Source organism: Salvelinus sp. IW2-2015, linkage group LG4q.1:29 (assembly GCF_002910315.2).
Source record: "Salvelinus sp. IW2-2015 linkage group LG4q.1:29, ASM291031v2, whole genome shotgun sequence".
Classification (NCBI taxonomy): Eukaryota; Metazoa; Chordata; class Actinopteri; order Salmoniformes; family Salmonidae; genus Salvelinus; species Salvelinus sp. IW2-2015.
Window position 1 is genome coordinate 28631722 of NC_036842.1, and position 27114 is coordinate 28658835.

A 27114-nucleotide genomic window follows, 5' to 3' on the forward strand; every position below is an offset into this window, starting at 1 on the left:
TGGCAGATCTAGCTGTAAACAAAAATGGCTAGTCGTAATTCAGGCAATTCACTTAAAAACAAACAGTGGAAATAAAATGCAACTTTAAATATCTACTTGTAAAACATAAGATCTAGCATCACTTGTATATTTTGTACTCAAAAATAAAATAAAAATAAATAAATAAATAAAACACTGTTGCCAGGTGGCTACCACATGACACAATTGTGCAGAATGTCACAGTATTAACTTGCTGAAAATAGTCATACTAAGACAAAATATAAAGCTAACTGAACAAAAAAAAGTATATGGTTGTGATGCCTTTTTTGAAAAGTAAGCTCTTGATTAACTTAAGGTGCTTACATGGATACTGTCTGTAAGTGCCCTTGCAGATTGTAATGGTTTTAAATAAGATACTGTGGATTTGATCAACAGAAGGGTTGTCTTCCCTCTGGAAAGGGGACTGTGACCATTACAGAAGCTTAACTAAGCAATTCTACCATGCAGAGGACTGGGGAGAAATTTGACAGTGAACTGGAATTAGCAAAGCCAAATCATAGACTTTGGGTATAAAATACAATCTTTCATGGTGCATTTCAAAACAACCAAAACATTTTTACACTCAGTTAACACTAGGCTACATCTCTATACCAAAAATATACACAACAAACTATAAATCCTCAAAAATATGTCTAAATGCTATTTTTGAATGTCGTGGGTTTGAGGGAGATCGTTAATCCCATTTTTTTTAAACGTACGAAATCCAAAAATAAATACATTTAAACGTCAGAAATTATCGTTGTTAGAGCCGATTTGGACATATTTCTATAACAGACAGAACATACAGAGCTCCATGTACGTGTGTAAATATATGAATGTATAGGATGAAATATTAGGTACATACCTTTATGATTTATATTTACCTGATTGAGATATATTCCTTTGTTATTAGTGTACTTAGTTTTTAGCTCCCCCTCTTGCTCATTCATCGTACTGTGGTAAGTGTGTTAGTGACAGGATAAAGGCAAGAAGTTGGGGCTTCGGGGTAGACCTAGCTGGACAGGGGAGTGGTATAGCCTTTTGACCATACAGACACAAACAAACAAACACAAACAGGTCATATTATGTATTTTTCACATCAAGTAATCTATGCTTTAAGTTGATTGGAGAAGTATTTTTTGTTAGATATAAGAAGAATAAATATTTTTGTTGAACCATATCCCTGGATCTCATTGAATGTTTTGGCCGCTTGGGAACTTCAAATGTGGACTGTATGCGTCCGAAACAAACCCGCTTCAGGCTTGGGCAGTGGCTATGGTCAAGACGAAAGGAAGCCACTACAATCTTCAAAAATACGGAAGAATTCTTCCGAATTTTTTTCACCTGGGACGCATGCAGACGCCTTACCTCTGCCCCCCCAGCTTCCCATACTTACAGCCCTTACACCCAGCCCTGTCCCCCTGTACCAACCCTCAGCCTTTACTCCCACCCCCTTACATTGAATGTCTGACTTTCTGATTTGTAAATTTACTGCAGTGCCCAACATTGACCAGCAGGTAGCAATGATACTCTCTTCTCAGACTGTAAATTACAACCTGTTAGCTGCATTTGTTTTGTCAGGAGGGGATGGAAAAGCATTGAGACGATTTGTCATCGAAGCAATTTTACTCATGGGTCCAAAGATATAAGAGAAGCTAATATTGGTACGCACTGTTCAATCTTTACAGCCGAGAGCAATAATATGACTATAATTAAAGAACATCCCTACCATCTGCTGGCTGGATCGGTCTTCTTCATTGAATTGAAACAGTTTTAGATTTTAGAGATGATTAACTAAAATATGAAGACGGCACCATGCTGTATGATAGCATAAACCCTCTAATGTTCGTCACTAGTTAACAAATTCACAAACCCTACCCATTTTTTAATTTTAGCAGACGCTCTTATCCAGAGCGACACTGTAGTGAGTGCATTCATTATCATACCTTTTTAGTAATTTAGTAGTCAAAACCACAACCCTGGCGTTGCAAGCACTATGCTCTACCAACTGAGCTACATTTTTTAAATCAGATTTTAAACCTAACCCACACTGCTAACCTTATGCCGAACATTAATTAAAGTTTAAAACCCGAAATGTACGTTTTTGTTTTCATGACATTTTACGATAGACCTTTAGACAATTTTGACTTTGTGACTGGATTTTCTAATAACCAAAGAGGCAAGGGGGGAGGAGTTTACTCCAAGTGCCTGTGCAAAGGTGAAAGTGAAAGTTCTGTCTCAGTATAGGCCTGAGGTGCTGATTGTTCTGTTTAAACGAGTAGATATATATATAGTGAATATTAGAGTATGGTTATGGATTTAAATAAACTATTTTTAATCTGAAGTGGAGGACATGAAGACCAGTTAAGGTAAGAGGAGATCTCAGTATATTTCACTTTCCAAACTAGACACAGCAGTCCTGTTTTAAAACAATGAGGACTGGAGAAAGAGGAAGTGATGTTTGTATCTGTGTGATTGAGCAAAATAGAGAATTTGATTAATGGTAATTGTCACATCTGCTCCTGCAACGCCTTCCACTGCTCAGCCTGTGTCTCCTTGACCTGCTGCCACTCCCCCAGTACTCTCTCCCTCTCCCTCTCTCTCTCTCTCTCTCTCTCTCTCTCTCTCCTTCTCTCTCTCTCTCTCTCTCTCTCTCTCTCTCTCTCTCTCTCTCTCTGTGTGTGATTGTGTGGGCGGAGACAGGTGTGCTGGAGTCAGAGCAGATCCCCACCAGCTGCAACCTGTTCCATAATCATACCTCTACAAATACTAAGCCCTGCACTTCCATGCTGCCAGATCGTAATCTCTGCTCAGTCAGTCTACATTGCTAGCCGTTTGTTACACTTCAAATCCTGTTGTGCCTGTTTTCCTTGCCTGACGCTGTTTTCCTCTCCACTACAGTTCTGCCCGCTCTGACTCTGGTCCTGTCTCCAGTCCACGTCTCGGCATCCTGCTACTCTGTCCTGGATTCTCCACTCTACTACTCCCTTGGATTCCCTTCCGGACATGAATACCATGTTTCAACCCCTCTGTGTTTTCATAAATCAGTTGAAGTCAGAAGTTTACATACACTTAGATTGGAGTCATTAAACTCGTTTTTCAACCACTCCACAAATTTCTTGTTAACAAACTATAGTTTAGGCAAGTCGGTTAGGACATCTACTGTGTGCATGACACAAGTACTTTTTCCAACAATTGTTTACAGACAGATTATTTAACTTATAATCACTGTATCACAATTCCAGTGGGTCAGAAGTTTACATACACTAGGTTGACTGTGCCTTTAAACAGCTTGGAAAATTATGCCATGGCTTTAGAAGCTTCTGATAGGATAATTGACATCATTTGAGTCAATTGGAGGTGTACCTGTGGATGTATTTCAAGGCCTACCTTCAAACTCAGTGCCTCTTCGCTTGACATCATGGGAAAATCAAAAAAATCAGCCAAGACCTCAGAAATAATTGTAGGCCTCCGCAAGTCTGATTCATCCTTGGGAGCAATTTCAAACGCCTGAAGGTACCACGTTCATCTGTACAAACAATAGTACGCAAGTATAACACCATGGGACCATGCAACCGTCATACCGCTCAGGAAGGAGACGCGTTCTGTCTCCTAGAGATGAACGTACTTTGGTGCGAAAAGTGCAAATCAATGCCAGAACAACAGCAAGGGGCTTGTAAGATGCTGGAGGAAACAGGTACCAAAGTAGCTATATCCACAGTAAAATGAGTCCTATATCAACATAACATGGAAAGGCTGCTCGCAAGAAGAAGCTACTGCTCCAAAACTGCCATAAAAAATCCAGACTGGTTTGCAACTGCACATGGGGACAAAGATTGTACTTTTTGGAGAATGTCCTCTGGTCTGATGAAAACAAAATTGAACTGTTTGGTCATAATGACCATCATTATGATTGGAGGAAAAAGTGGGACTGGTGCACTTCACAAAATAGATGGCTTCATGAGGCAGGAATTATGTGGAGATATTGAAGCAACATCTCAAGACATCAGTCAGGAAGTTAAAGCTTGGTCGCAAATGGGTCTTCCAAATGGACAATGACCCCAAGCATACTTCCAAAGTTGTGGCAAAATGGCTTAAGGACAACAAAGTCAGGTATTGGAGTGGCCATCACAAAGCCCTGACCTCAATCCTATAGAACATTTGTGGGCAGAACTGAAAAAAAATGTGTGCGAGCAAAGAGCCTACAAACCTGAATCAGTTACACCACTCTGTCAGGAGGAATGGGCCAAAATTCACCCAACTTATTGTGGGAAGCTTGTGGAAGGCTCCTCGAAACGTTTGACCCAAGTTAAACAATTTAAAGGCAATGCTTACTTCATCCCAGTCTCCTCGCCTGAGTTTGCTCTTGGGTTCCACTCTGCGTAACAGTAATGACGTAAATATAAATGTTTTCTCTTATTATAGTTAAAATGGCAGAGTCCAGAGTTCATTGTAAGTCAACATGCTATAATGCTACTTTTCTTTCATGTATCTGGGAGAACAGTACTAAACCAACTATTGAAAATTAAATGTGTTTGTGGTTTTATTTCTCATTATGTGTCAGTGGATGAAATGTGTTTGTAACATGAGGAGTTGTAGCTGAGTTTGTCTGAAACGGCTCTACTGCTCCACAGTGACCTTTCCCTCCAAACATGTATTTTCATTATATAACCCATTCAATCCAGTCAGACACAATACGGAAGAAAAAACGTTTGTACTTTACAGGCTCTAGAGAAGTTAAAGTTGTACATATCAACAAATAAGTTGGGCTCCCGAGTTGCGCAGCGGTGTAAGGCACTACATCTCAGTGCAAGAGGCGTCTCTATGGACTCTGGTTCAATTCCAGGCTGTATCACAACCGGCCATTATTGGGAGTCCCATAGGGTGGAGCACAATTGGTCCAGCTTCGTTAGGGTTTGGCTGGGGTAGGCTGTCATTGTAAATAAGAATTTGTTCTTAACTTGCCTAGTTATTATTTATTTAAATAAAAAAAAGATTTATCCAGAGCAAATTAGGATTAAGTGCCTTGCTCAAGGGCATATCAACAAATGTTTTCCTAGTTGCCTCAGGGATTCAAACCAGCAACGTTTCAGTTACTGGCCCAATGCACTCAAGTGCTAGGCTATCTGCCAAACATTTCTGACTAATGGGAAAATACAGTGCCTCTAATTTATTCTATATATTTAGTCAAAGCAGATAATTTTTTTCTTCAGTAGATTTTAAGTTGAGTTCGGTTAAGGATATACTTGATAAAAATGATGTTACAGATTTTACCATTATTCATTAGCCTTTACTGACGTTTAAATCAGTGATTTTTACTGTAAAACATATTTTGTTATTTCAGGGGGAATTGGCCATGTATAGACCCATAAACTGAACTAGTATAATAATGTAACTGATATTTAATGTTATTAGGTTTGTTTAGTGTCTCTTGCACAATTGTAGACCTGGTTTGTATGAATGTTGAGGCTTGGGCATGTCACGTTCATCTTCCTCCTCTTCTGAGGAGGAGTAGTTGGAAGGATCGGAGGACCAATATGCAGCATGGTAAGTGTTCATCTTGAATTTATTTAGAAAAGAGAACACTGAACTAACTATACAAAAATAACAAACAAGAAGCTACCGAATAATAGTGCTGACACAAAACACTACACATAGACAATCACCTACAACCCACAATGACAAAACAGGCTACCTAAATATAGCTCCCAATCAGAGACAACGACAAACACCTGCCTCTGATTGAGAACCATATCAGGCCAAACACATAGAAATAGACAAACTAGACATACAACATAGAATGCCCACACAGATCACACCCTGACCAAACAAAACATAGAAACATACAAAGCAAACTATGGTCAGGGCGTGGACAGTACACCCCCCCCCCCCCAGAGCGCAAAACCTAAACCTATAGGGGAAGTCGGGGTGGGCATCTGTCGCGGTGGCGGCTCTGGCGCGAGACGTGGACCCCACTCCACCATAGTCATTACCCGCTTCAGTGGCCTCTTAGGAGCGGCGAACCTAGCCGCAACCTTGGACTGGCAACCCTCTAAAGGGCCCCACTGGACTGAGGAGCGCCTCTGGACTGAGGGGCAGCTCCGGACCGAGAGGCAGCTCTGGACTGAAGGACGGCTCTGGCAGCTCCTGACTGACGGACGGCTCTGGCGGCTCAGAACAGACAGGCGGCTTCTGGCGGCTCTGGACAGACGGGCGGGCTCTGGCGTCTCAGGACAGACGGGCGGCCTCTGGCGGCTCTGCGACAGACGGGCGGCTCTGGCACACGAGCGGCTCTTGCGGCTCAGGACAGACGGGCGGCTCAGGCGGCGCTGGACAGACGGGCGGCTCAGGCGGCGCTGGACAGACGGGCGGCTCAGGCGGCGCTGCACAGGAGGGAGACTCAGGCGGCGCTGGACAGGAGAGAGGCTCAGGCGGCGCTGGACAGACGGGAGACTCTGGCAGCGCTGGACAGACGGGAGCACCTGTAGTGAGGAGACGGAGAGGCAGCCTGGTGCGAGGGGCTGCCACCGGAGGCCTGGTGCGTGGAGGTGGCACCGGATAGACCGGACCATGGAGGCGCACTACAGGTCTCGAGCACCGAGCCCAGGTTGGCGATATTCACCAACCTGAGCCCAGGGTCCCTTGCCGCCCAGAATCTCCTCCCAGGTCCAGGAGTCCTGCGATCACTGCTGCTGCTGCTGCTGCCCGTTACCACGCTGCTTGGTCCTTTGGTGGTGGGTGATTCTGTCACGTTCGTCTTCCTCCTCTTCTGAGGAAGGATCGGAGGACCAATATGCAGCATGGTAAGTGTTCATCTTGAATTTATTTAGAAAAGAGAACACTGAACGAACTCACGCCAGCAGCTGTTTTGTATGATGTTTGTTCCAATAGATATATGGGATCATCAGATCATGATATTTTGCTCTCTCACACATTGGCCGTGCAGCATTTATGATGATGTGGTCTCTGCAGAAGTCAGGGCATTCCTACTTGCACTTCATTAAGCAGTGCAGAGCTGTTGTGAAGGAAGTTGGCAAGGAAGTGAGTTTGTGTTTATACAGGATCTCCCGCCCTCACCTACCGTCAACCCATCATGTCAATGCAGAGCTATATGGAGCCCTCCACATTATTACAAAATGTGAGAGGTGCACGGCGATGCGATGCCGTACGGAGCTCAAGTTGGCCTCTGCGTGCCTCCACAATTGTTGTTATTATTGCGTAACACTAACCACATGGTACCTCCGACCACATTTTCGGATCAAGCTTAAATTGGTTCTTACTGTGTGAGGTGAAGAAAAAATGACTGAGACACTCAGCGTATTAGTCGTGGACGTGGTTAGTTAAGACAATCAGAAATCAGACATTGCCAAATGGGCACTTTAACACACTTACATGCAGCAGACCAGGTAGGCTACTACTTTGCATGGTCTGGCACGCTCTCTCAACATTGTCAAGACAGAGAAATCAAGTGTGGCAGATTGTGAACTCTGCAAAGAACGTTTCCACCCCGAGAATGAGAATGGTAAATGACTGTAATTAATACATGTATTAACAGAAATGTATGTATCCAAATGACATGTGATTAAAGGTACATTTACTATGCCTACTGGTGACATATGTAATGGGGAATTGATAAAAAACTAAAACATCTATCATAGGACAAACAATTCACAGAATGAAACAAATTCTTGTTGTTGCAGCAGTTTAAATTATACCCAAGACACATTATCTTCATACATATTTTAGATTCTTTTCACTGACAGCTGCAACTCAATCAACTACACATATTGCCACACGCGCTGCCCAAATTGCGGGCTCCCAAATAAGCATAATCATACATGCTTGTGAGTGGAAACAATCAAGAAGATTTCTTTTCAAATTAGCTAATGGTCCTCTGTGGCTAAGTCACATGCCCTCTGGTGAAGTATTCTGAATGTTTTTATTTATTTGGAGTAATTATATCATTTAGGCCAAACCTCAATGTACTTTAGGGAAAGCCAGCATCCTAACAGTGCACTGTGCACACGCCAACTTTCCTTTCCAATTCGGCAAGAAGCTGAAGCCAGAGATCTGTATAATGAGGAGATGCTCATGTCTCCGCCCTAACAGTGGGAATAGTTGTCCCAAAGGGGTAGCGCTTCGATCACACCGACCACGCAGTTCTACATTCATTTCTAATGGAATGCTGCGTTTGCCTTGCAGCATCGCGTTGCGGAGGCAGTTGCAGTGCGTTCTGTGTTGGTAATAGGTTGGATTTATCCAATGTATGCGTCAAACTGTATGCGTAGACGACTTGACAGAAATGCTAGCAGAATGTTGAACTTTTGTTGCACACATATCCAGATGATGATGTGTAACATTTTGCGCAATGACACTGTTGGTGTGATCAAGGTGTCAGGCAGGCTACAAGCTTAGGTCTGCATATCATGCTCATAGAAACACGTTGGCTTACTCTGGACAGATTTTGTCGAAAGGTTCCCCTCTCTCCACTGGGATTCTCTGCCTCTAACCCTATTACAGGGACTAAGTCACTGGCTTACTGGTGCTCCTCCATGCCGTCTCTAGGAGGGGATCGTCACTTGAGTGGGTTGAGTCACTGACGTGATTGTCCTGTCCGGGTTGGTTCCCCCCCCCCCCCCCCCTTGGGTTGTGTCGTGGGGGAGATCTTCGTGGGCTATACTCGGCCTTGTCTCAGGATGGTAAGTTGGTGGTTGAAGATATCCCTCTAGTGGTGTGGGGGCTGTGCTTTGGCAAAGTGGGTGGGGTTATATCCTGCATGTTTGGCCCTGTCTGGGGGTATCGTCGGATGGGGCCACAGTGTCTCCCGACCCCTCCTGTCTTAGCCTCCAGTATTTATGCTGCAGTAGTTTATGTGTCGGGGGGCTAGGGTCAGTCTGTTATATCTGGAGTATTTCTCATGTCTTATCCGGTGTCCTGTGTGAATTTAAGTATGCTCTCTCTAATTCTCGTTCTCCCTTTTTCTCTCTTTTTCTCTCTTTTTCTCTCTTTCTTTCTTTCTTTCTCTCTTTCTTTCTATCTTTCTCTCTCTCAGAGGACCTGAGCCCTAGGACCATGCCTCAAGACGACCTGGACTGATGACTCCTTGTTGTCCCCAGTCCACCTGGTCGTGCTGCTGCTCCAGTTTCAACTGTTCTGCTTGCGGCTATGGAACCCTGACCTGTTCACCGGACGTGCTACCTGTCCCAGACCTGCTGTTTTCAACTCTCTATAGACAGCAGGAACGGTAGAGATACTCTGAATGATCGGCTATGAAAAGCCAACTGACATTTACTCCTGAGGTGCTGACTTGCTGCACCCTCCACAACCACTGTGATTATTATTATATGACCCTGCTGGTCATCTCTGAACATTTGAACATCTTGGCCATGTTCTGTTATAATCTCCACCCGGCACAGCCAGAATAGGACTGGCCACCCCTCATAGCCTGGTTCCTCTCTAGGTTTCTTCCTAGGTGTTGGCCTTTCTAGGGAGTTTTTCCTAGCCACCGTGCTTCTACACCTGCATTGCTTGCTGTTTGGGTTTTTAGACTGGGTTTCTGTACAGCACTTTGTGACATCAGCTGATGTAAGAAGGGCTTTATAAATACATTTGATTGATTGATTGATAGGAGGTGGGGTTCATTGAGGAACCTCCTTAGTTGGTGGGGGTTCTTGCAGGAACCTAACTGCCCACCTGAAACATTTGAATTTGAATTTGAAAGGACAGCAGGTGAAGGCACTTCACTGAAAAATGTTAATTGAGATCTCCTCTATTTAAGGTAAGGTTTGTCCCTTGTAGGATCTAAATTTATATTATTTTATGATGATACCATCTAGCTGTTAATATTTGTGCCAATCTTTCTAAAACAGAAAATGGACACAATTTATTGGATATCAATCAACAAAGAGGTAAGAATATGTAGGCTATAAGAACATGTTGAAGGATAGCTGTACTGGGTGCTGATGACTGAACTGCTCACTTTTGTGTCTGTCTGCAGGTTTACAGACGAGGAGGAATACAAAGGTATGTCTATTGGTATGTTATGTTATGCAGATCATATGTACCATTGTCCTCCCTTACCTGTTCAATGAATATCCCATAGGCCTCTACATTATGGACAAGGTACGTGTATGAAAACCATTATCAAAATAGTTTTTTTCATTCACATTGACCACAAAAACCAGGGTATGAATTCTGTCACGTGCATCATCTGTATAATTACTATTTTGCGATTCACAGACTTCACCCTTCCTACACCTCTAATGAATATGACAGGAAACATGTTCGATCACCATGCACTGCAAAATCATTCTGGCTATGGATACGGAGAACATCAACACATTAAAATCAACAGGCCAGAGGATTTTTTTATATTGCCATTCCATTAAAATCATAATAAACACTGAGAAGTAAGAATAATAAATACTAATAAATACTGAACACAGAGAACTAAAATATTGTGTTATTGTTGTGTGTAATATTATGAATAATAATAATGGGGGGTATTTAAAAAATGAATCTCAAAAGGTTCTACAAAAGGTTCTTAGTGTCACGCTCCTCAAACTCCCCGTCATAAATCAACCCAGACGCAGCGTGCATGTCGTTCCACATCTTTCAATAGGAGTGAAACCTTAACAAACAAAAACAAGCAGGTAAACAGCAATGAACGTGACGCAACCGAGATGCACACAAACACACACGGAAAATAATAATTACCCACACATTAGGTGGGAAAAAAGGCTGCCTAAGTATGATTCTCAATCAGAGACAACTGTCCCTGATTGAGAACCATACCCGGCCAAAACATAGAAATACAGAAACCTAGAAAACAAAACATAGAATGCCCACCCCACATCACACCCTGACCTAACCAAATAGAGAAATAAAACGGCTCTCTCGGGTCAGGGCGTGACACTTTAAGGATCTGTCCTACTGATACTGTAATGTAATGGACGGTTCCTGTGGTTATGTCCTACTGCTACAGTAATGTAGTGGACGGTTTCTGTGGTTATGTCCTACTGCTAGAGTAATGTAGTGGACGGTTCCTGTGGTTAGGTCCTACTGCTACAGTAATGTAATGGACGGTTCCTGTGGTTATGTCCTACTGCTACAGTAATGTAGTGGACGGTTTCTGTGGTTATGTCCTACTGCTACAGTAAATGTAGTGGATCGGTTCCTGTGGTTATGTCCTACTGCTACAGCTAATGTAGGTGGACGGTTCGCTGTGGTTATGCTCCTACTGCTTACAGTAAAAATGTAGTGGACGCATTCCTGTGGTTATGTCCTACCTGCCTAACCAGTAATGTAGTGGACGGTTCCTTGTGGTTATGTCCTACTGCTACAATAAAGGTAAATTTAACGGTTCCTGTGGTTATGTCCTTCTGCTACAGTAATGTACGTGGACGTTCCTGTGGTTTAGGTCCTTTACTGCTAGAGTAATGTAGTGGACAGTTCTTGTGGTAGGTCCTACTGCTAACAGTCAATGTAGTGGACGGTTCTGTGTTATGTCCTACCTTGCTCAATAAATGTAGTGGACAGTGTTCTGTGGTTAGGTCCTACTTGAGCTAGAAGTTAAATGTAATGACGGTTCCTGCTGGTTATGTCCTACTTGCTCAGGTAGTAGTAATGTAGTGGACGTTCCTGTGGTTATGTCCTACTGCTACAGTAATGTAGTGGACGTTCCTGTGGTTAGGTGCTACTGCTACAGTAATGTAGTGGACAGTTCTTGTGGTTAGGTCCTACTGCTAGAGTAATGTAGTGGACGTTCCTGTGGTTATGTCCTACTGCTACAGTAATGTAGTGGACGTTCCTGTGGTTAGGTCCTACTGCTACAGTAATGTAGTGGACAGTTTCCTGTGGTTAGGTCCTACTGCTAGAGTAATGTAGTGGACAGTTCTTGTGGTTAGGTCCTACTGCTAGAGTAATGTAGTGGACGTTCCTGTGGTTATGTCCTACTGCTACAGTAATGTAGTAATGTAGTGGACGCTTCCTGTGGTTATGTCCTACTGCTACAGTAATGTAGTGGACGTTCCTGTGGTTTATGTCATTCTGCGACAGTAATGTAGTGGACAGTTCTTGTGGTTAGGTCCTACTGCTAGAGTAATGTAGTGACTTCCTGTGGTTGTGGACGTCCTGTGGTTATGTCTACTGCTACAGTAAGTAGTGGACGTTCCTGTGGTTAGGTCTACTTCTACAGTAATGTAGTGGACAGTTCCTGTGGTTAGGTCCTACTGCTACAGTAATGTAGTGGACAGTTCCTGTGGTTAGGTCCTACTGCTACTGTAATGTAATGGACGGTTCCTGTGGTTATGTCCTACTGCTAGAGTAATGTAATGGACGGTTCCTGTGGTATGGCCTACTGCTACAGTAATGTAGTGGACGGTTTCTGTGGTTATGTCCTACTGCTAGAGTAATGTAATGGACGGTTCTGTGGTATGGCCTACTGCGAGAGTAATGTAGTGGACGGTTCCTGTGGTTATGTCCTACTGCTAGAGTAATGTAGTAGACGTTCCTGTGGTTATGTCCTACTGCTACAGAATGTAATGGACGTTCTTGGGTATGTCCTACTGCTACAGTAATGTATAGTGGATTCCTGTGGTTATGTTCTACTGCTACGAGTAATGTAGTGGACGTTTCCTCTTGGTTATGCCTTTGCCTACAGTAATGTAATGACGTCCGGTATTATGAGAGAATGTAGAAATGTTCGTGGTTATGTCCTACCTGCTACAGTAATGTAAATGGGACGTCCTGTGCGTTATGTCCTACTGCTACAGTAATGTAATGGACGTTCCTGTGGTTATGTTCCTTACTGCTACAGTAATGTAATGGACGTTCCTGTGGTTATGTCCTACTGCTACAGTAATGTAATGGACTTTCCTGTGGTTTATGTCCTACGCATACCAGTAAGTGTAATGACGTTCCTGTGGTTATGTCCTATGCTACAGTAATTGTAATGGACGGTTCCTGTGGTAGGCCTACTGGAGAGTAATTTAATGGACGTTCCTGTGTTATGTACTACTGCTACAGTAATGTAATGGACGTTTCTGTGGTTATGTCCTTACTCACAGTTAATGTAATGGACGTTCCGTGCGTTATTGTCCTTACTGCGAGAGTAATGTAATGGACGTCCTGTGCGTTATGTCCTACTGCGAAGAGTAAATGTAGTGGGACGGTTCCTGTGGTTATGTCCTACTGCTAGAGTAATGTAATGACGGTTCCTTGGGTTATGTCCTACTGCTAGAGTAATGTAATGGACGTGCCTGGATACAGGTATGGCCTTACTTGCTACAGTAATGTAATGGACGTTCTGTGGTTAGTGTCCTACTGCTAGAGTTAATGTAATGGACGTTCCTTGGTATGGCCTACTGCAGAGTAATGTAGATGGACGGTTCCTTGGTTATGTCCTACTGCTTAGAGTAATGTAGTGGACGTTCCTGGTGTATGTCCTACTGCTACAGTAATGTAGTGGACGTTCCTGATGGTTATGTCCTACTGCATTACAGTAATGTAAGTGGACGTTCCTGTGGTTATGTCTCTACTGACTACAGTAATGTAGTGGACGGTTCCTGATGCCTTACGTAGTTATTGGTTGTCCTACTGCTACAGTAATGTAGTGGACGGTTTCCTGTGGTTAGGTGCCTACTGCTACACGTAATGTTTAGTGGGATTCGGTGTTCCTGCTCTAGCAGTAATATGACTCCTGGTATTCCTACTGCTAGAGTATTAGTATTGTAGTGGACTTCCTGTGGTTTATGTTTGCTACTGCTACAGAATTGTAGTGGACGTTCCTGTGGTTAGTCCTAATTGCTACAGTTAGTAGTGGACGTGTCGTGGTGGGTTATATGTACCCTACTGCGAGTTAATGTAGTGGACGTGCCTGTGGTGATGTCCTACTGCGTACAGTAATGTAATGGACTTCCCTGTGGTTATGTCCTACTCCTACAGTTAATGTATAGGAGTCGTTTGTCCTGTTGGTGTATGTTCTACTGCTACAGTAATGTCAGTGGACGTTCCTGTGGTTTATGTTCCTATTGCTATCAGTAACTGTAATGGGACGGTTCCTGGTTGGAGGCCTAACTGCAGAGAGTAAGTTGTATGGGACGTTGCGGTGGTTATGTCCTAACTGCTACAGTAATGTATCTTATGGACGTTCTGTGTGGTTATGTCCTTACTGCTACAGTAAATGTAATGGACGGTTCCTGTGGTTATGTCCTTACTGCTACAGTAATGTAATGAGGTTTCCTGTGGTATGGCCCTACTGCGAGAGTAAATGTTAATGGACGTTCTTGTGGTTACTGTACTATGCTACAGTAATGTTAATGGGACGTTCCTGTGGTTATGTCCTACTGCTACAGATTAATGTAATTGGACGTCCTGTCGGTTTATGTTCTACTGCCGAGTAGTAATGTAATGCGAACGTCCTGTGGTTATGTCCTACTGCGAGAAGTAATGTAGTGGACGGTTCCTGTGGTTATGTCCTACTGCTTAGGAGTAATGTAATGGACGTTTCCTGTGTGTATGTTCCTACAGTGCTAGAGTAATGTATATGGACGTTCCTGATGGTAGGGCGCGTACTGGCACGAGTGTATGAGAGTGGACGTCCTGTGGTTATGTCCTACTGCAGGAGAAGTAATGGACGGTTCGCTGTGGTATGGCCTACTGCCTAGAGTAATGTAATGGACGGTCTTTCTTTCCCCCTTTCCCATGTGGCTTATGGGTCCTACTGCTAGATAATTGTAGTGGACGGGTTCCTTGGGTTATGTCGACTTGCTACAATGAATGTAGTGGACGTTCCTGTGTGGATGTCCTACTGCTACAGTAATGTAATGGACTGGTTTCCTGTTGGTTATGTCCTATGTGCTAGAGTAATGTAGCTGGACGGTTCCTGTGTTATGTCCTACTGCTACCAGTAATGTAGTGGACGTTCCTGTTGGTTATGCCAACTGCTACAGTAATGAGGGGACCGTTCCTGTGGTTATGTTTCACTGTGCTACAGTAATGTATGGACGGTTCCTGTCGGTATGTCCTTATCTGTAGAAGTAATTGTAGTTGGACGGGTTCCTATGGTTATGTCCTTACTGCTAACAAGTAATGTAGTGGACGTTCCTGTGTTATGTCCTACTGCTAACAGTAAAGGTAGTGGACGTGCCTTGGTAGGTCCTACTGCTACAGGTAATGTAGTGGACGGTCCTGTGGTTATGTTTTCTCTTGCTGACAGTAATGTAATGGATGGTTTCCTGTGTTATTGTTCCTACTGCTAGAGTAATGTAGTGGACGGTTCCGTGTGGTTTATGTCCACTGCTTCTACAGTCAATGTAATGGACGGTTCCTGTGGTTAGGTCCTACTGCTAGAGTAAATGTAGTGGACGGTTCCTGAGTGTTATGTCCTACTTGCTAGTAAGATGTAATGGACTCCTGTGGTTATGTCTTCTGCTACCAGAATTGTAGTTGGACGTTCTTGGTTAGGTCCTACTGCTTACAGTAATGTAATGGACGGTTCCTGTGTTAGTCCTACTGCTAGAGTAAATGTAGTGGACGTTCTTTCCTGTGGTTATGTGCTCCCCACAGTAATGTTAATGGACGGTTCCTCTGGTCGTTACTTGTCCTTCTGCCTACCAGTAAGTGTAGTGGACGTTCCTGTGGTTAGTTTCCTACTGCTTAGAGTAAATTTATGGACGGTTCCTGTGGTTATGTCCTACTGCCTACAGATATGAGTAATGACGGTTCCTGGGTTATGTCCTACTGCTAGCAGTTAAGTTAGTGGCGACTGGTCCTGTGGTTATGTCCTACTCTAGAGTTAATGTAATGAGTTCCTGTGGTTAGTTCTACGTGCGTACAGTAATGTAGTGGACTTTCTTCCGTGTGGTTATGTCCTATTGCTACAGTAATGTAATGGACGGTTTCCTGTGGTAGGGCCTACTGCGAGAGTAATGAATGACGTTCCGGTGGTTATGTCCTACTGTCTACAGTAATGTAAGGGCGACGTTCCTGCTGGTTATGTCCTACTGCTACAGTAATGTAATGGAGTCCTTGGTATTTTCCATCCTAACAGTGTTGGTTGTGTTATGTCCTACTGCTACAGGAATGTAATGGCACGTTCCTGTGGTTATGTTCTACTGCTACAGTAATGTAATGACGTTCTGTGTAGTTATTGTCCTATTGCTACTAAGAGGGTTTAGCAGTACCGTGAATGGATGGACGGTTCCTGTTGGTATGGCCTACTGCTGAGAGTAATGTAAATGGACGTCTTGTGGTTATTGTATTACTGCTACAGTAATGTAATGGACGTTCCGGTGTTATGTCCTACTGCTACAGTAATGTAATGACGTTCCTGTGGTTATTGGTTCCTACTGCTGAGATGAGAATTGGTTATATCGAGTAAAGTGGACGTTCCTGTGGTTATGTCTCGCACTGAGAGTAATGTATGTGGACGTTTCGCTGTTGTTATGTCCTACTCTAGAGTAATGTTAATGGACTCCTTGTGTATGTCCTATGTGCAGTAGAATGGACGTGCCTGTGTCCTACTGCTACAGGAAATGAATGGACGTTCCTGTGGTTATGTCCTACTGCTAGAGTTAGATGTATATGACGGTTCCTGTGGTATGGCCTACTGCTAGAGTAGTAATGGACGGTTCTGTGGTTATGTCCTACTGTAGAGTAATGTTAGGGACGGTTTCCTGTGGTTATGTCCTACTGCTTACAGTAATGTAGGTGGACGTTCCTGTGGTGATGTCCTACTGCCTACAGTAATGTAATGGACGGTTCCTGTGGTATGTCCTATTGCTAGAGTAATGTAGTGGACGGTTCCTGTTTATGTCCTACTGCCTACAGTAATGTAGTGGACGTTTCCTGTGGTTATGTCCTACTGCTACAGTAATGTAGTGGACGTTCCTGTGGTTATGTTTCTACTGCTACAGTAATGTAGTGGAACGGTTCCTGTGGTTATGTCTACTGCTAGAGTAATGTAGTGGACGGTTCCTATGGTTATGTCCTACTGCTACAGTAATGTAGTGGACGTTTCCTGTGGTTATGTCCTACTGCTACAGTAATGTAGTGGACGTTCCTGTGGTTAGGTCCTACTGGCTACAGTAATGTAGTGGACGGTTCCTGTGGTTATGTCCTACTGCTACAGTAATGTAATGGATGGTTCCTGTGGTTATGTTCCTACTGCTAGAGTAATGTAGTGGACGGTTCCTGTGGTTATGTCCTACTGCTAGAGTAATGTAATGGACGGTTCCTGTGGTATGTCCTTCTGGCTACAGTAATTTAGTAGGGACGTTCCTGTGGTTAGGTCCTACTGCTACAGTAATGTAATGGACGGTTCCTGTGGGTTATGTCCTTCTGCACAGTAATGTAGTGGACGTTCTTGTTAGGTCCTACTGCTAGAGTAATTTAGTGGACGGTCCTGTCGGTAGGTCCTACTGCTAGAGTAATTTTATGGGACGGTTCCTGTGGTTATGTCCTACTGCTACAGTAATGTAATGGACGGTTCCCGTGTGGTTATGTCCTACTGCTAGAGTAATGTAGTGGACGGTTCCTGTGGTTATGTCCTACTGCTACAGTAATGTAATGGACGTTCCTGTGTTTATGTCCTACTGCTAGAGTAATGTAGTGGACATTCTGTGGTTATGTCCTACTGCTACACAGTAATGTAATGGACGGTTCCTGGTTAGGTCCTACTGCTAGAGTAATGTAGTGGACGGTTCTTTTCCTGTGGTTATGTCCCACAGTAATGTAAATGGACGGTCCCTTGGTTATGTCCTTCTGCGCTACTATGTAGTGGACGTTCCTGTGGTTATAGTCCTTACTGCTAGAGTAATTTAGTGGAGCGGTTCCTGTGGTTATGTCCTACTGCTACAGTAATTAATGACGGTTCCTGTGGTTTATGTCCTACTCTAGGAGTAATGTAGTGGACGTGTTCCTGTGGTTATGTCCTACTGCTACAGTAATGTAATGGACGTTCCTGTGTTTATGTCCTACTGCTAGAGTAATGTAGGGACGGTTTCTGTGGTTAGTTCCTACTGCTTACAGTTAATGTAATGGACGGTTCCTGGTTAGTCCTACTGCTAGAGTAATGTAGTGGACGGTTCCTGTGGTTATGTCCTACTGCTTACAGTAATGTAATGGACGGTTCCTGTGGGTTAGGTTCCTACTGCTAGAGTAATTTAGTGGACGGGTTCCTGTGTATGTCCTACTGCTAGAGTAAATGTAATGGAGACGGTTCCTGTGGTTAGGTTCCCTACTGCTAGAGTAATGTAATTGGGACGTTCCTGTGGTATGTCCTACTGCTACCAGTAATGTAGTGGATGGTTCCTGTGGTTAAGGTCTACTGTCTACAGTAATGTAATGGATGGTCCTGTGGTTAGGTCCTACTGCTACAGTAATGTAATGGACGGTTCCTGTGGTTATGTCTACTGCATACAGTAATGTAGTGGATGGTTCCTGTGGTTAGGTCCTACTGCTACAGTAATGTATGGATGCGTTCCTGTGGTTAGGGGTCCTACTGCTACAGTAATGTAATGGACGGTTCCTGTGGTTATGGTCCTACTGCTAACAGTAATGTAGTGGATGGTTCCTGTGGTTAGGCTGCTACAGTAATGTAATGGATGGTTCCTGTGGTTAGGTCCTACTGCTAGAGTAATGTAGTTGACGGTTCTTTCCTGTGGTTATGTCCCACAGTAATGTAGTGGATGGTTCCTGTGGTTATGTTATTCTGTTACTGTAGTGTACGGTTCCTGTCTCTATGTCCTGTCCTTCTGCTACAGTAATGTAATGGACGGTTCCTGTGGTTAGGTCCTACTGCTACAGTAATGTAGTAGACGATTCCTGTCATTATGGCTCCCTCTGCAGAACAGTTGAATAGAAATATCCAACATTTCTCAAGGTTGAGAAAGAGGACTGACAGGGTGAGTGAGAGGGTGAGAGGACAAAGGGGGTAAGGGAGGATTGAAAGGGTAAGTGAGAGGATGAGAGAAAGCGTGAGAAGGTGAGTGAGGTGTATCAGAACTTCCATGTCCCTTGAGTGTCTGCTTGTGTGACAACCATTAGTGAAAACTGGGTCTATATCCACATACGTAGCGTCTCAGAGTAGGAGTACTGATCTAGGATCTGTCCGTATAATCTTATTCAGTATGATCAGCACTCCTACTCTGAGATGCTTTGTATCCACAAAGCCCAGGTACACCAGATGCAGTCTGAATGTGGAGCTGTGGAGTTTGTGAGATGCTGGAGGAACAGAAACAGGAGTCATGGGAGTCAAACAAACCACACAGAGGCTGGTTTAAAAGTAAAGAGCCTGTATATTGTTCTGCAAAATACAAATACCTTTTCATTTCATTGCCTGTGTGGGAAAATACATGTTTATTTACGTTAGCTGCCTTCGGCCTACTGACCCCTAATCTCTGAGTGCACTACCCACTGTGGTTAGTAGTGTTATAAAGTTCACTTAAAGAACACAATCCAACATGGCACCCACATAAATAAATCATCCAGGGACCTTCACTCAGATACCGTATTACATTATTGAGACGAAAAGTCCTTATTCTGTTGATAAAACTGACACAAAACATGATATGATTGAAGTGGATATTGCATGGAGCAGACCTATATTGATGTAATCAAATTATACAACATTCTCAGAATCCCATTCAAACTATGATAATGGGTGTGGTAAATCTGAGGTACAGGAAAATTGCAGATCTTTACATTACAGACAATTTTGATGATGAAGAAAAATAAAATAGAATGAAAACAATACTGTAGCTGTGATGAGTTAGGTGAGTAGGATAGCCTCAGGCTGTTGGTTAGAGTAGGATAGCCTCAGGCTGTTGGTTAGAGTAGGATAGCCTCAGGCTGTTGGTTAGAGTAGGATAGCTCAGCGCTGATTGGTTAGAGTAGGATAGCCTCAGGCTGTTGGTTAGAGTAGGATAGCCTCAGGCCTGTTGGTTAGAGTAGGGATAGCCTCAGGCTGTTTGGTTAGAGTAGGATAGCCTCAGGCTGTTGTTAGAGTAGGATAGCCTCAGGCTGTTGGTAGAGTAGGATAGCCTCAGGCTGTTGTCAGAGTATGGATAGCATCCAGGCTGGTTGGTTAGAGTAGGATAGCCTCAGGCTGTTGGTTAGAGTAGGATAGCCTCAGGCTGTTGGTTAGAGTAGGATAGCCTCAGGCTGTTGGTTAGTCTATAACCTATTGTGGGGCTCTGCCCTCTTGTAGTCTACTGATATCATCAATCAGTATTGTATTGCATTGCAACCTGGCAACATAGAACAAAGGTGACTTTCAAAGTCAGACGTTGTGCTTCTAGGTGGGTTTACTATGTCTTCTCAGTAATAATATCTGACATCATATGAAACTGTCTGTAGGGAGGAGAGGCAGCCGTCCAGCTTCTGCTCTGTCTATACACGCTGACTCTGCAGTCTTAGATCTCCCAGACCCAGATTGGGCCTATTCCTGGACTAACACACACTTCCAATGGAGATTCTACATTGAGAATGCTTTTTAATCAAGGAGTGGCTTCATCTGGGTTTTGAAGCAACCCTTCCTAAAGAATGTGCTATTAGGCTAACATCAGTGGCAGGCTTTAGCTAAACATTTTCCTGAATGTTTGAGATCGATAGAAAATATGTGCACCTGCACATAGCTACATAATAACCCCCAATACGAAGACAAAAACAAGGTTTTATCTATATTTTAACAATGTTCACATTATTTTACGTACATTTTCAAGAACTATAGCCATCCTTAATTTCACAGACGTGGGTTAATTATTGGGTTAATTATTTGATAGAACTAGGTAGAAATATATACTACCAGTCCAAAGTCATGTAGTAACCAAAACAGTGTTAAACAAATCAAAATATATTTTATATTTGAGATTCTTCAAATAGCCACCCTTCGCCTTGATGACAGCTTTGCAAACTCTTGGCATTCTCTCAACCAGCTTCACCTGGAATGCTTTTCCAACAGTCTTGAAGGAGTTTCCACATATGCTGAGCACTTGTTACCTGCTTTTCCTTCACTCTGAGGTCCTACTCATCCAAACCATCTCAATTTGGTTGAGGTTGGGGGATCGTAGAGGCCAGGTCATCTGATACAGTACTCCATCACTCTCCTTCTTGGTAAAATAGCCCTTACACAGCCTGGAGGTGTGTTGGGTCATTGTCCTGTTGAAAAACAAATAATAATCCCACTAAGCGCAAACCAGATGGGATGGCGTATCACTGCAGAATGCTGTGGTAGCCATGCTGGTTAAGTGTGCCTTGAATTCTAAATAAATCACAGACAGTGTCACCAGCAAAGCACCCNATTCTAAATAAATCACAGACAGTGTCACCAGCAAAGCACCCCCACACCATAACACCTCCTCCTCCATGCTTTATGGTGGGAAATACACATGCGGAGATCATCCGTTCACCCACGCTGCGTCTCACAAAGACACGGCGGTAGGAACCAAAAATCTCCAATTTGAACTCCAGACCAAAGGACAGATTTCCACTGGTCTAATGTCTGTTGCTTGTGTTTCTTGGCCCAAGCAAGTCTCTTCTTATTTTTGGTGTCCTTTAGTAGTGGTTTCTTTGAAACAATTCGACCATAAAGGCCTGATTCACACAGTCTCCTCTGAACAGTTGGTGTTGAGATGTGTCTGGTACTTGAACTCTGTGAAGCATTTATTTGGGCTGCAATTTCTGAGTCTGGTAACTCTAATGAACTTATCTTCTGCAGCAGAGGTAACTCTGGGTCTTCCTTTCCTGTGGCGGTCCTTATGAGAGCCAGTTTCGTCATAGCGCTTGATGGTTTTTGCGACTGCACTTGAAGAATCTTTCAAAGTTATTGAAATGTTCTGTATTGACTGATCTTCATGTCTTAAAGTAATGATGGACTGTCATTTCTCTTTGCTTATTTGAGCTGTTCTTGCCATAATATGGACTTGGTCGTTTACCAAATAGGGCTATCTTCTGTATACCCCCCTTACCGTGTCACAACACAACTGATTGGCTCAAACACATTAAGAACGAAATTCCACAAATTAACTTTTACCAAGGCACATCTGTTCATTGAAATGCATTCCAGGTTACTACCTCCTGAAGCTGGTTGAGAGAATGCCAAGAGTGTGCAAAGCTGTCATCAAGGCAACGGGTGGCTATTTGAAGAATCTCAAATATAAAATCTATTTTGATTTGTTTAACACTTTTTTGGTTACTACATGATTCCATGTGTTATTTCATAGTTTTAATGTCTTCACTATTATTCTACAATGTTGAAAATTGTAAAAAATAAAGAAAAACCCTTGAATGAGTAGGTGTTCTAAAACTTTTGACCGGTAGTGTACATTTTCAAAATACTATAAAGAGAAACCAATTGTTTGTGCAGCAAAGCTTTGACTTCCCATTTTATAATAATATGGCTTTGGGAGTTCTGTTTTAACTCACACCACCTCCTCCCTGTGGCTTTGTCTATCTGGCTGGTAAAAGAGTCTCTCTTTCTCTCTCCATCTGAATGAGTAGCACTGTAGTGTATTTGACTCAGATAGTATTTGTTAGCATATGGCTGTTAAAAAGTATTCTGACTGAATTGAACTACAATTCCTAGGCGCCTTCATTTCAAGTGAGACATTCTAGTTGTCCAGGGTTCCAGCTGTATAATTAGAATATTAGAATGACTTCTTGATCGATCGATCACTATTATTCTATAGTTCCAGCTTTGTGCAACCTGTTGCATAATGGCTTTCACCCTCTCCTTCTTCCCTCTCCCCCTATCGTTGTCCCTTTTCTCTGTCTCCTTCTATCGTTCTCTTCCTTTCTCCATCAGTCTTTCCCTCCCTTCTCTGTCTATCTCTCTATCCCTTTCATTTTCTCTCTCTGTCTGCCAAATCCTCCCTTGTTCTTCATTTATATATACACATAAATATGTTGAACCGGCAACATGAATGGGTTGTAGTGAACACTCACTCTGTCTGCTAGTCAGCCAGCTGCAGATTGGGACATCAGAGCCTAGGTAGCGCGCACGCACACGCACACGCACGCACACACACACACACACACACACACACACACACACACACACACACACACACACACACACACACACACGCACACACACTGACGTGTCCACTCACAGTGCCTGTCCTTGTGTCTCCTAGTATATTAGTGACTCACCAGTATCTTATCCATAGAGAGTACCAGACTTCTTCAACCTTTGTTAGTTAGTTTACATAGTGTATATATTCATTTACTAATTCCCTCTCTCTCCCACAAATACACAACACAGGCAACAGACCTCCCACACTGACTCCCCCACACCATATCCACCCTCACTCCTGTATAATATCACTGGTTGTCTCAAATCACTTCCTATTTCCCCATAGTTAGTGCACTACGTGGGCAATATGGTTCCATTTCAGACCCAGTCTGTCACTGTTATATTCCCTCCACACTCCTGTAAATAATGTCCCTGTTATAGTGGAACACTCTCACTCTGCACAAGAAGAATATAGGGCAAATCTGAAATTGCACCCTATTCCCTATAAAGTGCACTACTTTTGGCAAGAGCACTATGTAGGGAAAAGGGTGCCATTTTGGACACAGCCTTAATAATAGTCATAATAACACTAAACGTAACTCTACACAAGCCCCTCCCCCTCTGTGAATCAGAGGAAGGCCTTATCATGTAGCCCAGCATTTTGATAGGCGCATTCGTTTGAGGGACGGGCTGTGGCGCTCTTCCTGATTGGACATCGGGTGTAGCAGGAAGTTGTCGTTTCCGCGGTGATCCTCGCGATCACTGCCATCGTATGAGCTGCCACAGCTGGATAGGCTGTCGCCAGGAGACTGCCCTGCCTCTGCTGGGCCCTGATTTGTTGGGTAGCCATGGGACACACCCCCCATCCCTCCGTTGACAAATCCGATGCCTCGATCTCTGGGCGGGGAGGTGGGCTCTGACTTGATGTAGAGGTTCTGATGGACATTCTGGAGGTTAAGGTTGGAGTTCTGACAAATGTTTCTGACAGAGGAGAGGAGAGATAGTGATTACAAAAGAGGGGGAGGAGACCGACCGACCGACCGACCGACGAACCCGAGCCGACGACGACCGACCGACGACCGGGACCGACCGACGGACCGGACCGACCACTCCGATCCCGATTACGACCGAACGGACCTCCGGGTAGGACCCGGGGGGACCGACGACCCACCGACACACCCCGACCGACCGATCGGACTGACCCGGAGAGCCCGACCGACCGACCGGACCGATCCGACCGACCGGACCGACCGACCGACGACGACCGACCTACCGGGAAGCCGACCCTCCGACTACCGACAGACCGAGCCCGGGCCGGATCCGATACCGACACCCGACGACCCGACCCCGACGGAACACCCCGAGCTCCGACTCTGGTGAATCCGTCAGATCCGTCCAGAAAGGGGATAACCGATCGACCGACCGATTTCCGACCGACCGACCGACGCGTACCCTGACCCCGACCGACGCGCCATCCGACCGAACAGACAGTCGTCCGAGTTTTCTGACGATCGCCCCGGACCCGAGCCGACCCCGAGCACAGATCTCCCACATCATCTAAACCTATCAACGTCAGCGGCCATCTTTTGATATAAGCCTTGACCGAACCCGAACGACCAAACCGCAAACCTTGCGACCGACCGATCGACCGACGGACGCGAACCGACGACCGACCGACCGACCGACCGCACGCGACCGAGAACCGACCGACCGACGACCGCCGACCGACCGACCGAACCGAGCCGACCGACCGACCGACACCCCCCGACGAACCGAACGCGACCGACCGACCGAGACGACCGACCGACCGACCGACCGACCGGACCGACCGACCGACCGACCGACCGACCGACCGAACGACGCACCGACCGACCGACCGACCGACCGACGACCGACCGACCGAGCGACCGACCGAACCTGAACACACGACAAGCTACAGTCATGATCGGACGACCGACACGAACTGAACGACACGACCCTATACCCCATGACTGTTGGCCAGTGCTGAGTGCTGTATATTCTGTAGCGGTTGTTGCTGCCAGCCTGTTACTGATTCCAGGTGGAGAGATCCTGATCTGTTACCAAACCCTGACAGGTCACCCAGAGAGTACTCTAAAGACGAAGGGATAGAGAGGGGGGAGACAACAAAAGTTACACATCTTGGGCAAATCTGAAATTACTTCTTCCTATTCCCTATAAGAGCTCTACTTTTGGTCAGAGATGGAGCTGAGGTCACTGTCCAGAAGAGATTAGATGAGTTTATTAGTCACATGCACAGGGTTGCAGAGTTAATTGCAGGGTACAGTGAAACTCGAATGTTCCTGAGGGAATGCCCATAGGAGGAGCAGCAAGGGGGGAAGTGAGAAGTGAATGAAACAATAATACAAATAATAACACATATTTACAGAAGACGGAGTGGTAGAAGACGGAGTGCCTACCTGTGTCATATGAGGTGGAGAGGGCAGAGGGATACCCTACCATACCCTGCCCGGGCAGAGTAGGTGTTGCTATGGAGACCACGGGGGTAGCCAATGTCTGGGCAGACTGGGAGTGGTTTATTCTCTGGTTCTGAAACAACAAAATAATAAACTAACATTAGTACACTTGTAGCTAGAAGGACTTGGGTCTATGGTCATTCTAGACATAAACAGATATTCAGCATAACAACTCCACGGTGTCCATCTGTGTGATATCACACTACTTACCAGCATCATGTCAAAATCCTCACACTGGCAGCATGAAAAACAATACAACTTATATTAGAGTACGGAGGGGGTTGGAGTCAGAGGAACTGTGTAAGAGTCAGAGGAACTGTGTAGGAGTCAGAGGGACTGTAGGAGTCAGAGGGACTGTGTAAGAGTCAGAGGAACTGTGTAGGAGTCAGAGGAACTGTGTAGGAGTCAGAGGAACTGTGTAGGAGTCAGAGGAGACTGTTAGGGAGTCAGAGGAACTGTTGTAGGAGTCAGAGGAACTGTGTTGAGAGTCAGAGGAAACTGTGTAAGAGTCAGATTGAACTGTGTAGGAAGTCAGAGGAATGTGTTAGGATGTCAGACGGAACTGTGTAAGAGCTCAGGGCAACTGTGTAGGATGATCAGAGGAACTGTGTAGAGTCAGAGCGAGACTGTGAAATAGGCAGTCAGAGGAACCTGCTGATAGGAGTGCAGAAAGGAACTGTGGTAAGAGTCAGAGGAAACTGTGTAGGAGTCAGAGGAACTGTGTAGGAAGTCAGAGTAACTTGATGTGGTAGGATTCAGGGGAACTGTGTAAGAGTCAGAGCGAAACTGTGTAGGAGTCAGAGGAACTGTGATAAGAAGTCAGAATTACTTGTGTAAGAGTCAAGCAGAGAAACTGTGTAGAGTCAGAGGAAAAAAAAGAAAAAAAAAAAAAAAAAAAAAAAAAAAAAAATGTGCTAAGAACGTAGAGGAACTGTGTAAGAGTCAGAGGCAAGCTGTGTTAAGCAGACAGAGGACTGTGTAAGAGTCAGAGAGCAACATGCTGTAGAGAGTAACAGAGAGAAACTGTGTAAGAGTCAGGAAGTTCTAACTGCTCTCAGGGGAGATGGAGAAAGAGGAGATAGACAGAGAAAGGAGGGAGGAGACTAGACCCAGAGATTGGAGGAGAGGAGAATAGAACATAGATGGAGGGAGGAGATAGAAGAGATGCGAGGGAGGAGATAGACAGTGCATGGAGGGAGTAGAAGACAGAGGAATGTAGGGAGCGATATAGACAGAGATGGAGGGAGGAGATAGAGACAGAGTATTGGAGGCGTAGGAGATAGACAGAGATGGAGGCGAGGAGATAGACAGAGATTGAGGGAGCGAGATAGACAGGAATGTGGCGAGGAGATAGACAGAGATGGAGAAAGAGGGATAGGACAGAAGGATGGAGGGAGGAGATAGACAGAGATGGAGGGGAGGAAGATAGACAGGATGAGAAAGATGAGAAGACAGAGATGGAGGGAGGAGATTAGACAGAGATGTTAGGGAGCGGATACGACAGAGATGGAGGAGGAGATATACAGAGATGCGATGGGAGGAGATAGACAGAAGATGGAGGGAGCGAGATAGACAGAGACCTGCGCG

At 44.5% G+C, this 27114-nt stretch overlaps 1 protein-coding gene across 1 annotated transcript; it reads right to left on the reverse strand.

Annotated features, from left to right (window-relative positions):
• Positions 1-20114: 20114 nt before the first annotated feature.
• On the reverse strand, positions 20115-25746 carry LOC139024626 (myocyte-specific enhancer factor 2C-like). Its single transcript, XM_070439510.1, has 5 exons — positions 25738-25746; positions 25471-25621; positions 25017-25144; positions 21365-24030; positions 20115-21322 (listed from the first exon to the last, which is right to left on the reverse strand). The coding sequence occupies exons 1-4, from the start codon at positions 25744-25746 to the stop codon at positions 23677-23679; spliced, it is 642 nt and encodes a 213-aa protein (XP_070295611.1). The 3' UTR covers positions 20115-21322; positions 21365-23676.
• Positions 25747-27114: the final 1368 nt, after the last annotated feature.